The sequence below is a fragment of the Mustela putorius genome, unplaced genomic scaffold, assembly GCF_011764305.1.
Source record: "Mustela putorius furo isolate JIRA1106 unplaced genomic scaffold, ASM1176430v1.1 tig00000129_pilon_pilon_pilon, whole genome shotgun sequence".
Lineage (NCBI taxonomy): Eukaryota > Metazoa > Chordata > Mammalia > Carnivora > Mustelidae > Mustela > Mustela putorius.
This window is the reverse complement of record NW_025421290.1, coordinates 15,454,173-15,472,555: the sequence shown is the minus strand read 5'-3', so window position 1 is coordinate 15,472,555 and position 18,383 is coordinate 15,454,173. Positions and strand designations below refer to the sequence as shown.

The 18,383-nt window shown below is 38.2% G+C and overlaps 1 protein-coding gene across 3 annotated transcripts in view; it reads right to left on the bottom strand.

Moving 5' to 3' along the window:
* Positions 1-18,081, bottom strand: part of SNAPC1 (small nuclear RNA activating complex polypeptide 1) — a 34,155-nt gene extending 16,074 nt beyond the window's left edge. For 2 of the 3 annotated variants that reach the window (XR_006603749.1, XM_004738888.3), the window contains exons 1-7: positions 17,871-18,081; positions 15,052-15,211; positions 14,764-14,904; positions 14,093-14,197; positions 4,468-4,626; positions 2,657-2,725; positions 1,873-1,935 (exon numbers count right to left, since the gene is read on the bottom strand). Coding sequence is in view for 2 of the 3 variants with exons in the window: in XM_004738888.3 (XP_004738945.1) it covers positions 1,873-1,935; positions 2,657-2,725; positions 4,468-4,626; positions 14,093-14,197; positions 14,764-14,904; positions 15,052-15,211; positions 17,871-17,998 (825 nt within the window). In the remaining variant the exon portion in view is untranslated. The remainder of the gene's footprint in view (positions 1-1,872; positions 1,936-2,656; positions 2,726-4,467; positions 4,627-14,092; positions 14,198-14,763; positions 14,905-15,051; positions 15,212-17,870) is intronic. The other variant, XM_013056850.2, reaches the window with a different exon arrangement.
* Positions 18,082-18,383: the final 302 nt, after the last annotated feature.

Genomic DNA, 18,383 nt, shown 5'->3' with positions numbered 1-18,383 from the left:
CCTTACAGGAGTTTTCAGCTAATGCTGAAATCCAGGTATTAACAACTATTAAAAAATTACCATTCATTATATTTTAATTGCACCTCAATAAAGAAAAAACTTGCAGCTATGCTATGACACACTCTTGTAACACTTTATGGGAATTACAATTTAATTCTCATCATGTTTTAAGATACACACTAAACATCAATTAGCACTATATAATGTGAGCAGTTCTGGTTTAAAACAATTTGGATTAGTTAACTTATTGTCCTTGGTGCTTTCATTCAACAATATTTTGTGCTCAATTCACTGTGTGGGATAACAAATATGTAACACTTAACTAATCTACAATCACTTTTAATTTTTTACTTATTCCTTTTCATTTCTACAACTAGAACATGATAGTAATTTCCCACAGAAAAAGGAACTCCTATATTCATGAAAACAATCCAGGAAAAAATATGGGATTAAGCACATAAACTTATCCGTGTTCTCCCCCCTCAAATCCCACTAAAATGAAAGTGAGAAAATTTCTGAATAAACTTCCAAAACAGAAATAATAGAAAACAATGGAGCTGCTAAAAAAAAAAAAAAAAAAAATTGGTAGTAGGAACAGTGAGTGACAGCTGACTTAACAGAACGAAGTCTGAAATCTAATTGCCTGTATTGAGAAAGTTACTATAAACCAAACTGATTCAAGTGGATCAGGAATTAGAATCATTAGAAATGGGACTAAATGGGTCTAAAAAAAGGCATTAGTGTCCCGTTTCCCAACCTCAAAACTACACAGCTGACCTCCCACAGAAAACAGGAGGCTTGCTCTCTGGAGAGGCTAAACCAGAGAAGCTATAGGCCTGAGGAATGGTATAGCTGAGGAAGAGGACAAAGCCTCTTACTGAAAATAGAGAAGTTAGTGAAACTTGCATAAGGAATGGTAAGCCTCTTGATTATTTTCTCTGTAGGCTCCCCAAACACTGGTGGTTGAGCCTATTTACCCTTCTTTTCCCCAGACAAGGGAATGGAGATTGCTCTCTGGTAAAAATGATGAGATCCAACAAAAAGAAATACTGAGGTTAAAAAGTCATATCTCCACATGACCACTCTTAAATATAATCTGAGGCTCTTTAAACATTTGAAAAAAGCCACCAAAATGAAAGAGATCAAAATAAACAAAACAGCAACTCTGGGGGAAAAGACATAAACTTCAAAACACTGTTATTAACATCCTCAAGCACATAAAAGATAAAGATATTGCATCAGGAAAAAAAGACATTTTTTAAAGAAAAGATTCAGGGAAGAAAATAAAAAACCATTAGCAATAAAAAAAAAAGTCATGGGGCGCCTGGGTGGCTCAGTGGGTTAAAAAAAAAGTCAGCAAAAATAAAAAATTCAATATAATGATTCAGAAGACAAAGTTTAAGCAATCTCCCTGAAAACAGAGATTGAAAACAGAAAAGAAAAATAAAATAAAAATTCAAGAGAAGGAGCAAAAATGTAGCAAATGCTATCAAAGAAACAAACAAACAAACAAACAAACAATTCTCAGAAATGAAAGTTATCTGATCAAAAGAATGCCTGCCAGGACAGCCAAAGACAATGATGGAAAAAAGACCCACACCAACTTACATTATCATAAATTTCAAAACTCAAGGGATAGAGAGAAAATCCTAAAACTTTCCATGATCAGGAATACTAAAAGCTGGAAGACAATAAAAAGCAAAGGCATCAAAATTCCAGGTAAATACCATTAGAGATAACTAAAAGAGAAAAAGCTCTATAGGATTATTAGACTTTTTAAACTATTCATGTATTACTCTAATGAAAAATAAAAATACTGTTAAAAAAGCATCCAGTCAATTCCTAAATTATCTTATAAAAGAAATAACTTACCTGAACGACAACTGAAAAGGCCTTTGATTTTATTCTCGCTAAAGATTCTGCCCTTTCACATCTCTGGATAAAACATAAACAGGAAGGAGGAAAAAAAATAAATATTAACAGAAATTAATAGATTCCCAACTATTTTGTTATCAGAAATAAGATGTGAGACAGAACGTAGGGGTCAAAGTAGTTAACATTCATTGGACTCATATTGACCAAAGACATATAAAAACACACCACATTCTCATAGCAGGTCCACAATCCCATCCCTATGGCTACTGACTGTTATTATTTAGGATTTAAAGAGGTTCATATGAATGAAAGCCTTGGTGATTAAGGCCATCATCCCCCCTCATCTGCCTATGCCCAAAAATGGTTCCTTGTCTTATCAACTAAGATAGATAAAAACTCTGTGGAGGCAGAAGCAGTAAATAATAGCAAGCCCTCCACACTGGTTGAAAGTCGGACAAGAAGTAAGAAAAGACAAAATGCAAAAACTCTGCTCTGTCTGTGTAAGGGCAGAGAGCACCCTCCACTGTTATCTTCCTCTTTCCCTGCAGAAACACTTACCATCCTCGCTTCCAATCTATACTTGATGTGTCTTTCATACAGTTTCCAGAAAAGAACAAACTAATTCTTCAGAGAACTGATGTTTCAGAATTGTCTGAGATAATTGTGATAATAGTGACCAAGGGTCATGATACTTGTATACAGAATCAGAGCCACATATCAAACGAAAAAAAGCTAACTTAATTATTGCCCCATAAATAATCATATAGTGATTATTTCTGACCTCTGATTCTTGTGAATTTCCTTCTCTCTTTTCTTCTCCATCTTTAACTTTTGATTTTAAGGGTGGATTCTGAAAGAACGAAAATGTTAAATATATATATTTATAATTCAAATTAACTAAAAATCAATTGCAAATCATTCTAGAGCAATGAGAATCATTTAGTTACTACAAAACTAAACGATCACTTCACATTACTACAGCATGGTTCACCACCTGACATTAGTATCAAAGTTAGGTTTCAGAACAGTTTTAAAATTTATCAATTTAATGTCTGAATCCTCCTAACTAATGAAGGAAAACACACACTTCATACAGCAGTAAGAAAATTGGTCTATCCTCCTTTCTTTCAGGTTTTTAGAGGTCTTAGTAATGCTAATTAGAGAGCTTACTAAAAGATATACTATTAAAAGAAAAAGGTACTATTAAAGCACTATAACAGAGTATCTAGTAGATTTTTACATGAATTGCTTAGGTCATTTGTGTAACCCATTTGGAACAAAGTATTCAATCTAAAATGTGCTGTCTCTCATTAAAATAAATGGGTGTACAAGAAGCAAATTGTTTCCTCTTTTCCAAGACTATCAGTTTATCACTTTCTTTATCTTTTCTAAAATTAAGTTTTGAGCCAGCCCTTTTTTTTTTGAACCAGCTCCCTTTATACAATGAAAAGCCAAAAAGTGGGAGCAAATCTTTCTAAAAGACAATATATAAAATAATACTACCTATGTAGCATTTGTGAAAACACTAATACATTATCAGATACATAGTAAGTCATCAGAAATTGTTTATGTTTTTATTTTTTCCTAAAAGGATTTACTAAAATAAGATGGAATGGTGGTTTAAAAGTTAAATTGAGCAAAGCTGATTTCTCTAGGTGAAAAGGTTACTGTGGAAAATGGGCAGCCTAGCATCAGTATTTGGATCAGAAAACTAAACAGAAGATTTGTGTTGACGAGATTTGTAAATGGATAAACCCAGTCAGGAAGAGCATGCCCAATCACAACGGAAGAAGCCACAACTCAGGCCTGGCAGTCTGCTAGCATGCAGAAAAATGGAACCAGGGTTTCCGAACCACTGAATTTTTAATAATATTTTTTAGCCTTATTTATTTATTTTAGAGAGAGAAAGGGCATGGGCATGGGAAGAAGAGCAAAGGGAGAGGGGAAGAATCTCAAGCAGATTCTGTGCTGAGCCCACAGCCCAACACAGGATTCGATCTCACAACCCTGAGATCATGACCTGAGCCAAAAATCAAGAGTTGGATGTTTAACCAACTGAGCCACCCAGGCATTCCCCCAAACCACTTACTTTTAAGAGAAGTTGGATGTCTGCAATTTTAAATGAAGCCACAAAAATTTAAATTCTAGTGATTAATTCAACATTTTAAAGCAGTGTTAGGATCAACACCGTATCAAAGAAACCACACCTGTGTGGATCTGACCCAAAGACAGCCAGTGTGCAACCTCTGGAAAATGCTAAATTAAAAAGATTATAATAAATCTGTGGTATACCAAGATTATAGTTACACTGATATTATATATAATGTGCATTATTTAACACATATTATAGAATTGCTACTAATAATTGTTTAATTATATAATTACAAAACAAAATGTTTGTAAGGTTAAATAACATCACATAGCTGATAACTGGCAAAGCCAGAGCTAGAAAAATAAAGCCCTCGAAATTGTAACTCTAGAAACATATAGCCACTCAACTAAGCTGCCTCTCAATTTTATCACCTCAGTCCAGCTATTTATTAGTGTATAAAGCAAATATAATGGTGAGGTATCCAACAAGCAGTCACATACCTTTCTGTCTTTGTGCCACTGCTGATGCTCCAAAACTATGTTCTTAATATTGTCAAAAAAATCATCCTTTATCAAGCTGAGGGCTTTGTCTGGATTGGATTTATCGCCTGAAATTATATGTTTCATGTTCTGATAATGATCGTGAACATTCAGCATTTCCTAAAAGTGAAAAGATGAGTTTTTTATTTCCATTTTTGAGGAGAAACTTATAAGCAAAATCAACACAAAATGACTAAGTTAATAAGAAATAATATGGTATAGTATATTGAAAATAATATAATCATGCAACCAAAATAGCACAACTGTACTAAAGAAGAGATGATGCCATCTAGCCCAGTATAAAAGTATTAAGTGTACTTATACCATGGGAATGTTCTATAAAATGTAAAGCACTATACAAAGGTAAAGAATTAAGAAATAAAAGAAAGTGCATGGGCTTAGAACCTTATAGGCTTGGACACTCAAATCCAGTCTGTACCTTACTGTACTGCACTTTATGGAAATTACTTCTCGGAACCTCGGTTTCCTTGTTTGTTCATTTTTTTTTAAAGATTTTATTTATTTATTTGACAGAGATCACAAGTAGGCAGAGCGGCAGGCAGAGAGAGAGGGGGAAGCAGGCTCCCTGCTGAGCAGAGAGCCCTATGTGGGGCTCGATCCCAGGACTCTGGGATCATGACCTGAGCCGAAGGCAGAGGCTTAACCCGCTGAGCCACCCAGGCACCCCAGTTTCCTTGTTTTTAAGATTAGGAAAATATCACCTTCTTTATAGGGTAACTAAGATTATTAGTGAGATAACAACATAAAACATCTAACATTGTTCCTGGCACATTTTGAAAACACAACATATCATAGCCATTATTTTAACCATATAAAGACTCAGAAAAGAAATGACTGGCTCAAGGTCATATTTAAGTAACAGTTAAAATTAAAAATCAAAAGTTTCTTTTTAAAATTCCATTATAGTTAACATAGAAAGTTATATTAGTTTCAGTTGTACAATATAGTGATTCAACAAAACTAGAAGTTCTGGTCCTATTTTTTTCATTTGATTATGCCTCCTTAACCACAAAGCTAGAACTAATGAGTGACAGAATGATGACAAAAATTCAGGTGCTGATGGGCAGACTTAATAGTATTTGTGCAGAAGGAAAGTAAGGGAGTATTAAATGTAAGGATTATCAGTGAGAATGGGTGGAAGACTACACTAGGACAGGACAGAGTCAACTGAGGTATTGAGGGATAAGGATCTCAAAGCAGATCTGTGGCGAGCCAAAGACCCTAGGTAGTCAGGATAACTTCATACAGAAATTTCTAGGGATAGCCATTCCATAGCTTGGCCCTTCTGACCCTCCTCCCTAACCACCCTAAAAGGACATGCCTTTATGCATCACTTCAGCTCTAAAATCTTCCACACCTATTTGCTGACATACACAATTTTTTTAAACAGAGGAACCTTTAATTCAACACCATCAGGACCTTCAATTCATACAGAAAAAGAACTTAAAATCAAAATTAAAAAGCATGTTCAAGAAGGTATGTTGAAAAAATAAATTGGGACGCCTGGGTGGCTCAGTTGGTTAAGCAGCTGCCTTCGGCTCAGGTCATGATCCCAGCATCCTGGAATCGAGTCCCACATCGGGCTCCTTGCTCCGCAGGGAGCCTGCTTCTTCCTCTGACTCTGCCTTCCACTCTGTCTGCCTGTGCTTGCTCTCTCGCTTGCTCTCTCTCTGACAAATAAATAAATAAAATGTTTAAAAAAAAAAAAGAAAAATAAATTAACATTCCACCACCATATAAGTCCACAACCAAAAATTATAATTGGATTCAAATCGTCTTTTTCATTAAAAGAATATGGATAAGAACAATGTAATGTCTTGCTGTTCTAAAACATCCTCTGCCTCTTTAGGATTAACCTCAGTACTTCCTGGCAATCCTTTCTGCTATCCCCAAACCTTTTGTTCTTCACAGTGTTTATTCCAAACTTTCTCTATTCTCAATTCCTTGAACCCTCAATGCCATTTCTTAAAGTTCAGACTAATCAGGTCTATTTCTCTTCTTCACAACAAATCATATGAATCCATTTTCACCTCCTTTCCCCAAGTTTCAAAAGAATTATGCCTTCTCCTGCTCAAGGCTAACCTCTCCACTGGGCTTCCATCATGGACTGCCTACCTTCTTTACAGCAGGAACCTTGCATTTCCATCTTTCATACAACCTCCCCTCAGTGAATCCTCATCCTAAGCCTAAATATAAACTTGAAGTTAAACAAATAATTAAAAATTGTTTAAAACACCTATTTGGCAGGGATATTATAAGGAATAAAATAATCTATAAAAAACATCTTGTTTAGCTCCTGTACTATACTACGTAGTATGACTAGACATTTAGTAAGCAGATTCCTTCTAACACAGTAATTCTTATCTTTTGGTGAGGGGTGGGGAGGAGTGAGAGTTGGAGCATGAACACCTTTGAGAATGTGAAGGTAGTTATGGTACCTCAACCAAACCAAGCCCCCATATTTATGAGAGTTTATCATACAATGCAGGGGGAAAAGGATACATGGGCCTTCTGAACACCACCCATGGATCCCAAATTAACAATTTTTTCTTAAAAACAGCTATTTTACAGAGCATACCCAGAGTACTTTCAAAAATCAATTTGTTGGTTAAGCATCTGACTCTTAACCTCACCTCAGGTCATGATCTCACAGGTCCTGAGATTGAGCCCCACGACCCGCTCCACATTCAGTAGGCAGTCTGCTTGAGAATCGCTCTCCCTCATCCCCTCCTCCAGTCTCATACACACACTCTTTCCCTCGCTCTCAAATAAATCAATGTCTTTAAAAAAATCAATTTGCTACCTTAACTATAAACATAACAAATGAAATCTGACAGGCTAAAGCTATTAGAATATGGTAGCATCTAAAATACAGAGAAACATTTGAGCAAATTGAAAATCTGATCCCTCTTTCACTCCTGATACAAGAAAAAATTGAATACGGTTGAGGAAAAAAAAAGAAGTAACATTTGTAAAGAGTCCACTATGTGCCACATATCATCCTCAGCATTATTCAGACATAATTCAGTTTCAATTCTTACAATTGGATGAAATAAGAATGGTAATCCTAATATTAAAGAGGGGGAAACTAAGGATTAAAGAACTTAAAAAACCTGACCTAAGCTAGTACCTGGTTAGACTGACTTGCTCATGAGAATTCTCTCTCCCTTTATGTTTGTATATATTCATTCTTTTAACATGTGAATATATCATCAATTATTAGGTTGTAGTCCTGATAATGGGTATTGTTTTAAACTCAGGGCGGTGTTTTACCATGCATGTAAAACTTTATGACTCTCACTACTGATCCATGTAAAAGAAGATTTTTTTCTTAATACTGAACAACTGAAATAAAATACCAAAATACATTAGATGGTAAAGCTACTTTAAGACTGGCCTCTTAGGGGTGCCTGGGTGGCTCAGTGGGTTAAAGCCTCTGCCTTCGGCTCAGGTCATGATCCCAGGGTTCTGGGATCGAGCCCCACATCGGGCTCTCTGCTCAGCAGGGAGCCTGCTTCCTCCTCTCTCTGCCTGCCTCTCTGCCTACTTGTGATCTCTGTCTGTCAAATAAATAAAATCTTTAAAAACAAAAAAACAAAAAAACTGGCCTCTTAGGTGGAGGAGGGAAAAGAAAGCGGAGAAGTAGGAGACCCTGTTTCAACTGGTTCCCTAAAGTGTGCTAAATATCTACCAGAACACTCTGAACACCCATAAAATCAGCCTGAGATGTAATATTATACAATTCTGGATCTCTACGGGGGCAGAAGACATCAGTGGAAAGGGTGTACCTTGCTTAGATCGTGGTTGATATAGTCAGCTATACATCCCCTTAGCCACCTCTCACCGAAATGACGAGGAGGAGGAACACCCAACAGAGGAAAAATCCAAAGACTGTGCCCTCTTCCCTAGAACTGTTGGGCTGGATATGGACATAAACAATATGTCAGAAAGGGAATTCAGGGCAACAACTATCCAGGCAATGGCTAGGCTGGCGAAAACCAATATGAGATCCAAACTCCTCTAAATACTCTAACAGCTAGGGTAACCGAGGCAGAAGACAGAATTAGTGATTTAGAGGACAAACTGATAGAGGAAAAGATCAAGAGGAGGCCTGGAACAAACAGCTTAGAAGCCATGAAAAAAGAATTAGGGAAATAAATGACACCATGAAACATTCCAACGTCAGAATTATTGGGATCCCTGAGGGGATGGAGAAAGAGAGAAGACTAGAAAATATCGTTGAAAAAATTCTGGATAAAAATTTCCCCAGTCTGGGAAATGGAACAAGCATTTGTGTCCTGGAGGCAGAAAAGACACCCACCAAGATCAACAAATCTAGAAAGATCTCCAGACATTCGATTGCAAAATTCATGAATCACAATTTTAGACAAGAGGTTCTAAGTGCAGCTAGGGGGAAGAGATTCCTTATGTACAGAGGAACGTCCATCAGGATACCATCAGACCTGTCCACAGAAACCTGACAAGCCAGAAAGGGCTGGCAAGACATATTCAGGGCACTAAATGAGAATATGCAGCCAAGAATACTTTATCCAGCAAGTTTGACACTCAAAATGGATGGAGAGATAAAAAGCTTCCATGACCAGCAAGGTGTAAAAGAGTATGTGACCACCAAGCCAGCACTACAAGAAATATTAAGGGGGGCTTCTATAAAATAAGAAAGAACCCAAGAGTGACATAGAACAGAAATTCACAGAGACAATCTATAGAAGCAAGGACTTCACAGGCAACATGCTGTCAATAAAAACTTATCTTTCAATAATCACTCTCAACATGAATGGCCTAAATGCTCCCATAAAATGGTACAAGGTTGCAGACTGAATAAAACGACAGGACCCATCCATATGCTGTCTACAAGAGACACATTTGGAACCAAAAGATACATCCAGACTGAAAGTGAAGGGATGGAGAATCATCTTTCATGCCAACAGTCCTCAAAAGAAAGCTGGGGTAGCGATTCTCATATCAGATAAATCAGATTTTAAACTAAAGACTGTAGTCAGAGATACAGAAGGACACTACATCATTCGTAAAGGGTCTATCCACCAAGAAGATCTAACAATTATAAATATATATGCCCCCAATATGGGAGCAGCCAACTACATAAGCCAACTGTTAATCAAAATAAAAAGCCATATTGATATGAATACATTAATTATAGGGGATCTTAACATGCTACTCTCAGTAGCAGACAGATTATCCAAGCAGAAAATTAATAAGGAAACAAGAGCTTTGAATGACACATTGGACCAGATGGACCTCATAGATATATACAGAACTTTCCACCCTAAAACAACAGAATATTCATAATTTTCGAGTGCACATGGAACTTTCTCCAGAACAGACCACATACTGGGTCACAAATCAGGGCTCAACTGATACCAAAAGACTGAGATTATTCCCTGCATATTCTCAGACTGCAATGCTTTAAAACTGGAACTCAACCACAAGAAAAAGTTTGGAAGGAATTAAAAACTTGGAAGCTAAAGACCAACCTGCTTAAGAATGTTTGGATCAACCAGGAAATCAAAAAAGAACTTAAACAATTCATGGAAACCAATGAGAATCAAGACAGATGGGTCTAAAACCTATGGGATATGGCAAAGGGGGAAAGACATAGCTATCCAAGCCTCACTCAAAAAAAACTGAAAAATCCAGAACACACCAGCTCTCTTTACACCTTAAAGAACTGGAAAATCAACAAATTAAGCCAACCCGTGCACAAGAAGGGAAATAATCAAGATCAGAGCAGAGATCAATGAGTTACAAACTAGACATACAGTAGAACACATCAACGAAACTAAAAGCTGTTCTTTGAAAGAATCAATAAGATTGATAAACCACTGGCTAAACTAATCCAAAAGAAAAGAGAGAGGACCCAAATTAATAAAATTATGAGTGAAAGAGGACAGATCACAACTAACACCAAGGAAATAGAAACAATCATCAGAAATTACTATTCAACAGTTATATGCCAATAAGTTAAGCAACCTAGATGAAATGGATGCATTCCTGGAAGCCTATAAACTTCCAAGACTGAAACAGGAAGAAACCGACAACCTGAATATCCAGTAACAACACTGAAGCAGTGATCAAAAACCCTCCCAAAAACCAAGAGCCCAGCACCTGATGGATTCCCTGAGGAATTCTACCAAACATTCAAAGAATACCTATTCTCCTGAAGCTTTTTCAAAATAATGGAAACAGAAGGAAAATTTCCAGACTCTTTCAATGAAGCCAGCATTACCCTGATCCCCAAACCAGGCAAAGATCCCATCAAAAAGGAGAATTTCAGACCAATTTTCTTGATGAATATGGATGCCAAGATTCTCAAGATCTTAGCTAACAGGATCCAACAGTACATTATGAAGATTATCTACCATGACCAGGTGGGATTTACCTCTGGGATGCAAGGGTGGTTCAGTTTTTGGAAATCAATCAGTGAGACAGAAAAAATCAATAAGCGAAGAGAGAAGAACCACATGGTCTTCTCAATTGATGCAAAAAAAGCATTTAACCAAATACAGCATCCGTTCCTGATTAAAACTTTTCAAAGTATAGGGATAGAGGGAATATTCCTCAACTTCATAAAACCTATCTATGAAAAACCCACAGTGAAAATCATTCTCAGTGGAGAAAAGCTGACAGCCTTCCCTTTGAGATCAGGAACAGGACAAGGATGCCCACTCTCGCCACTGTTGTTCAACATAGTACTGGAAGTCCTAGCAACAGCGATCAGACAAAAAGAAATAAAAGATATTCAAATTGGCAAAGAAGAAATCAAACTCTCTCTCTTCACAGATGACATGATCCTTTATATGGCAAACCCAAAAGATTCCAACCCCAAACTACTAGAACTCATACAGCAATTCAGTGATGTGGCTGGATACAAAATCAATGCATAGAAATCAGTTGCTTTCCTACACACTAACAATGAAAACACAGAAAGGGAGATTAGAGAATCAATTCCATTTACTATAGCACCAAAAACCATAAGATACCTGAGAATAAACCTAACCAAAGGATCTGTACTCAAGGAACTACAGAACACTCATGAAAGAAATTGAAGACACAAAAAGATGGTAAGTTTTCCATGCTCATGATCAGAAGAAACATTGTTAATATGTCTACACTGCCTAGAGCAAACTATACTTTCAATGCCACCCCGATCAAAATTCCACCAGCATTTTTCAAAGTGCTAGGACAATCCTGAAATTTGTATGGAACTAGAAAAGACCCCAAATTGCTAATGAAATGTTGAAAAAGAAAAAACTGGGGGCATCACGTTTCCTGATTTCAAGCTTTACTGCAAAGCTGTGATCACCAAGACAGCATGGTACTGGCACAAACACACACACACAGACCGGTGGAACAGAACAGAGAGCCCACACATGGACCTGCAACTGTGTGGTCAAATAATCTTCAACAAAGCAGGAAAAAATAAAAGACAGTCTCTTCAAAAAATGGTGCTGGGAAAATTGGACAGCTATGTTTAGAAGAATTAATCCTGACCATTTTCTTATACCACACACAAAGAGAAACTCAAAACAGAAAAAGACTTCAACATGAAGCAGAAATCTATCAAAATCCTAGAGGCGAACATAGGCAGTAACCTCTTCAACATTGGCCACAGCAACTTCTTTCAAGACATGTCTCCAAAAGCAAAAGAAACAAAGGCAAAAATGAACCTTTGGGACTTCATCAAGATCAAAAGCTTCTGCACAGCAAAGGAAACAGTCAACAAAACAAAGGGGCAACCCACAGAATGGGAGAAGATATTTGCAAAGGATACCACAGACAAAGGGCTGATATCCAAGATCTGTAAAGAACTCCTCAAACTCAAGACTCAAAAAATAGATTACCACGTCAGAAAATGGGCAGAAGACATGAGCAGGCACTACTCCAAAGAAGACATACAAATGGCTAACAGACACATAAAAAAATGCTCATCATCATTAGCCATCAGGGAAATTCAAATCAAAACCACATTGAGATACCACCTTACACCAGTTAGAATGGCCAAAATTAACAAGACAGGAAACAACAAGTGTTGGAGAAGATGTGGAGAAAGGGGAACCCTTTTACACTGTTGGTGGGAATGCAAGTCGGTGCAGCCACTTTGGAAAACAGTCTTGAGATTCTTTAAGAAATTAAAAATAGAGGTACCCTATAACGCTGCAATTGCACTACTAGGTATTTACCCCAAAGATACAGATGTAGTGAAAAGATAGGCTATCTATAGCCCAATGTTCCTAGCAACAATGGCCACAATTGCTAAATTGTGGAAAGAGGCAAGATGCCCTTCAACAGACAAATGGATAAAGAAGATATGGTCCATATATACAGTGGAATATTATGCCTCCATCAGAAAAGATGAATACCAACTTTTGTATCAACATGGACGGGACTGGAGGAGATTATGTTGAGTGAAATAAGTCAAGCAGAGAGAGTTAATTATTGTATGGTTGCACTTACTTGTGGAGTATAAGGAATAACATGGGGGACATTAGTAGGAATGGAAAAGTGAATTGGGGGAAATTAGAAGGGAAGACGAACCATGATAGACTGTGCACTCTGACAAACAAACTGAGGGTTTTGTTTTGTTTTTTAAAAGATTTTATTTATTTATTTGACAGAGAGAGGTCACAAGTAGGCAGAGAGGCAGGCAGAGAGAGAGAGAGGAGGAAGCAGGCTCCCTGCTGAGCAGAGAGCCCGATGCGGGACTCAATCCCAGGACCCTGAGATCATGCCCTGAGCCGAAGGCAGCGGCTTAACCCACCGAGCCACCCAGGCGCCCCAAACTGAGGGTTTTGGAGGGAGGGGGGTGCAGGGTTAGATGAGCCTGGTGGTGGGTATTAAGGAGGGCATGTATTGCATGGCACACTGGGTATGGTGCACAAAAAATGAATCTTGGAACACTGAAAAAATAAAAAAATAAAAAAAAAGAGTGTACCTCTTATCCATAATTCTTGATTTCAAATTTTTATCAGAATAGCCTCATTGTTATTCAGTAAGTTTTTAAATAAACATGTAAAAGGGAACTTAGGAAATGAACACATTTTATTTTTTTAAAGATTTTATTTATTTGACAGACAGAGATCACAAGTAGGCAGAGAGGCAGGCAGAGAGAGGAGGAAGCAGGCTCCCCACTGAGCAGAGAGCCCCATGTGGGGCCTGATCCCAGGGCCCTGGGATCATGACCTAATGCAGAGGCTTTAACCCACTGAGCTACCCAGGTGCCCTAAATTTTTGTTTTATGACCTATCTAAAGTCAAATACAAATGGTGGTTTCAGTATTTGAATCTAAATACCCAAGTTCAAATACAGTCTTCTACATCTTTTTGCTTCTGAGTTTCCAGATTTATTCCATAAATTTTCATATATTAGGGTGTATTATTTCTGTTACTTTGGAGAAAAAATAAGCATTCTATCAACAGTTAAATTCATTAGAAACAACTTCAGTACCCCATAGATGAAGGTATAACTTCAATATATAGTTAATAATAACAATTTTTTTTAATTTCAAGGGCAGAAAAAACAAATTTACCTCTAATACATCCGAAGTGATAAGTTTCATTACACGATCATTTGGGTCCTTAAATTCTTCTGTAACTTCAGCTCGCTGAATTTTCTTCTTCATCCTATATGATAGCTAGATGATAATGAATGTCTTTTAAAGGATATTTTTTAGATAATCCATTTCCCAAAGACTACTAAAATTTTAAAATAACCTTTAAGATGCCATGCCATATGCTTCTAACTTTAGATGATATTCAGACACGTTATATGATTTGCCAGCTGATGTCAGAACCAGAATTAGGACTTAATGCTCTTTCAATCTAGTGTCTCATCAGTCATTAAGACTGAAGAAATAAATTTTATTAGTGGAGGTTTCAACTTTTCACCAACTGACATTAAAATTCCTTGGTCCTCTTTCAGTAACCTAGTGTCTGAAAAGGGAAATAAGCAAATGGCAGATGCCTAATCTAATTTCTTCTAACAATTTAATAGACGGCATTTAGAAACACTGCATTTAAAAGCAAAGACTAAATTGTTTGCAAAAGAAAGGTAATTAGCATTTTCTCCTATTTTAAGAAACCTTTCCAGAAGTATGAGAAATTACATGGTATCTTTTCCACTTCATGGAGATTGAGGTGCTTTATGAACAATAAAGCATTAGTTCTCATTTTGAAAAATGATCTATTTTAGACAACATACCAATTTGGGCATAGCTGTAAAGTGAAATGCTTTGTCTAGTCGTAGTTTCCTAAAAATATATGCTGCATCAAAATGTTGTGCATTTATCAAATCTTGCTGAAATTTTAAAACTTCATCCCAATCCTTCAGGGCAACTCTAATCTACAAACAAAAGTTAAAAAGTTGTTACTAAAGGTAAATCTTCACAAATGTATTATATTTTTGAAACACTGGCATTCCTATTAAAATCAGTTTGTTGTAAAAATCTTGTACCTATTTCCTATGTTGCTGAGGGAAAACAAGTATTACCTTTTGCTTTGGTTGACACAGTTGGGTGTTATATAATCCGTATAGCAGATACAAAGCACCAACTCTGATCTGGAAGGTGTATGGAGGTAAAAAATATTGCCAAGCCAAAGCTATTGCTTCTTTTGTAAACTTGTTCTTTTCTAAATTTCTCATTCTACCACTAGGAAACAAAGAGAAAATATATTAGGACTCTCAGTAAACAAGTAATGAACAAAAATTAGAAGATGTATATTCTAGCAGCTGCTAGAAACTGAAGAGGCAGTCCACATCTGATCCTTTCATGATCAAGCATGACCTAATTTTCCACTGTGCTTCTTACCCTGAGGCACAGGCATATAGTAGGTAAACATAGTGCTCTTTCTAAAGCATCAAATTTACTTGTTGAATTGGCGAGCAAAAAGGGAGAGGTTACAAATTATTCCCAGGTAAAAATTTTAAACATTTAAAATATTAAAGGGACACCTGGGTGGCTCAGTCGGTTAAGCCACTGCCTTCGGCTCAGGTCATGATCCCGAGGTCCTGGGATCGAGTCCTGCATGGGGATCCTTGTCCAGCAGGGAGCCTGCTTCTCTCTCTGCCTCTGCCTGTGACTCTGCCTGCTCTCTCTCTGACAATAAATAAATAAGAAATCTTTAAAAAAAATTTTTTTAAATATTAAAATAATCATGGTTATATTACAGAATAAAATACAAAAATTAAACGCATTTTACGTAGAATGGAGATTTCCTCAATACTCTCAGGGATTCACCGTACCCCTCATTTGTCTTTGAGACATCTAGGTGAAAAAGTTAGAGAACCACAACACAACCTAACCCATGACTTCCTCTCAATTCTGCAGGGTAAAGCTCACCAAAGTAAAGAGGGTGCAGAGCAGGAAAGCAACTGCTCTATACTCCCAAAGCCTACACACTTCAAATAATAAATATACTAAAAGAATGCAAAATACCTACTGTTGTATTAGCAACCAAAGCAATTTCTAAAGAAGTAACATCATTCTTCAAGTCGTCCTCACTTTTTTTCTCATTTTAGTTTTTCTTCATTAGCTAAATATTGAGGTAACCCCAGCAAAATTTTCCTTAACTGCCACTTCTCAGGAGAGATGCACTGAAAGACCACAGGTTTTGGATGCAGACAGACATACAGTTCTCATTATCTGCTCTACCACCTACTAGTGGTTTGATCGTGGAGATTACTTAACCTCAAGCCTCAATGTCCCCTTTTAAAAAACAAAGATAATTATATACTTGCTTTTCAGAGTTCTTCTATGGATTAAATACATTAAGCTATAAACACATCACATTTAGTAGCCATTAAAAAATGAGTTCCTGGGGTGCCTGGGTGGCTCAGTTGGTTAAGCCACTGCCTTCAGCTCAGGTCATGATCCCAAGGTCCTGGGATGGAGCCCCACATCCAGCTCCCTGCTCTGCAGGAAAACCTGCTTCTCTCTCTCCCTCTGCCTGGCGCACCCCTGCTTGTGCTCTCTCTCTCTCTCTCTGTCAAATAAATAAAATCTTCAAAAAAACAAAATTAGTTCCTTTCCTTTCATTAACTGTACAACAAATAGCTCTCTATCTTCAAACCATGCAATGTACAAACTATGTAAGTAATTATTATATTACGACAAAAAAGAGAACTTTTACTTTTTATTCAGGAAAACACAGAGCTTGAATCACAAGAATTCAGTCCAATTATTTGAATCCAATTATTTAGAATCCAATTATTTAGCTTTTTCACTATTATGTATGTTATGCCAACGGATACTAAATTCATCCAGTCACTGTCCTCAGAGCTCTCTCCAGCTGAGGGAAAAATTTAAAGCAATAATAATAATGATGATGAATAGTTACAGAGTCCTTGAGCACTTAACATATATTAGCTCATTTAACCCTCAGAAATACAATGGGAAGTATTATCACTGTCTCCATTCTATAGATACAGAAGCTCAGGCAAACTTCCCCCCAAAGTCAGGTTACTCTGGGGACTCACTCCAAATCAGGCAGTGGGGCTCAGGAGCCACTCTACTACACTTCACAATACCCTGTGGTAAAAGCCCACAGATAAAGTAAGAAGAGTGCTCTAGGAAAAACAGAGTCTGAACGCCTTACTTTAGGAGGGCAAAGGAAGGCTTCCCGAAAGAAATGTCATTTGAGCTTAAAACCGAGTGAAGTCGAAGGTGACCTGGCAGAAGAAAGAGCTGGGGGAAAGCTCCGGGCTTTTGAAACGCCTGAAGAGGGCCACAGGCAGAATGGAGCAAGTGAGGGCATGGAGGGGAACGGCAGATCAAGTCGCTGAGATGGGCTGAGGCCGGTCACGGAGGGTCTTGCCAGGCATATTAGGGAATTGGGGAATTAGGGAAGTTGAGCTTTATCCTAAAGGGCAGTGGAAACCACTGGAGTGGTAAGCAGGGGAGTGACAGGATCAAATTTGCACTTTAGAAAGGCAACTTTGGTGGTCCTATAAAAAAATGAATTCCGCCGTGCAGGCGTTTGTCCTTGTCTAGGTGTTCGTTTTGTTTTCAAACACGAGGTTCTAAGAGAACACCACTGCAGGGAGGGTAAGCCGGTACCAGGCAGAGGGCCCAGAGAGGGGGGCTGAGAAGGACGGCCGGGCAGAAATAACACTGAGGAGGATGCCGCAAAAGGATGCAGCCGCAAGGAAGGAGGCCCGGCAGAGCTGGGGGCAGCTTTCTGAGACCGCCGCCTTTCTCAGCCCTTCCCAGGTGCTGCGAGGCGTTGGAGAAGAGAGCAGCTTCCTACGACCCTCCCCCCACGCCCCCCCCCCGACCAGAGAGAGGCGGGCAGCCGAGTAGAAACACCCACCAGAAGATGGTCCCGAACTTCATACTCCTCCAGAGCTCCGTGAAGTCCTCGAAGCGCACACTGTCCGTCTCCTGGAAGCGGCTGAGCAGCGCCTCGCAGTCCGTCTGCAGGCCTGGAGGAGTCCCCATGCCTGCGAAGCCCAGACACCACACGCGGACCAGCCCGCCGCTGTCGCCGAGGAAACCGGGACCGGACGTTCCGCCTCGAAAAGTGACGCACTTACGCTCCGTGACGTATTATCCGGGCCTGTTAGCTCCGCCTCCAGCCGGACTCTTGCGAACCGTGGTATTGTTTACTGCGCATGAGTGAATGCCAGTTCATTTTACCTCCTCAGCTCTCCTTAACAGAGGGAGCTAAGGTCAGTTCTTTAAATTTCACTGAAGAGGTTTGTATGTCAAGTGTCCTGTGAGCCCAAGAAGTATTTTAGGAGTGTATTAGGCTGGCTTGTGTAAATTGGCTTTACCCTTACTGTCACTTTCCTTTAAAGTGACCCGAGTGTGACAAGTCAACTCT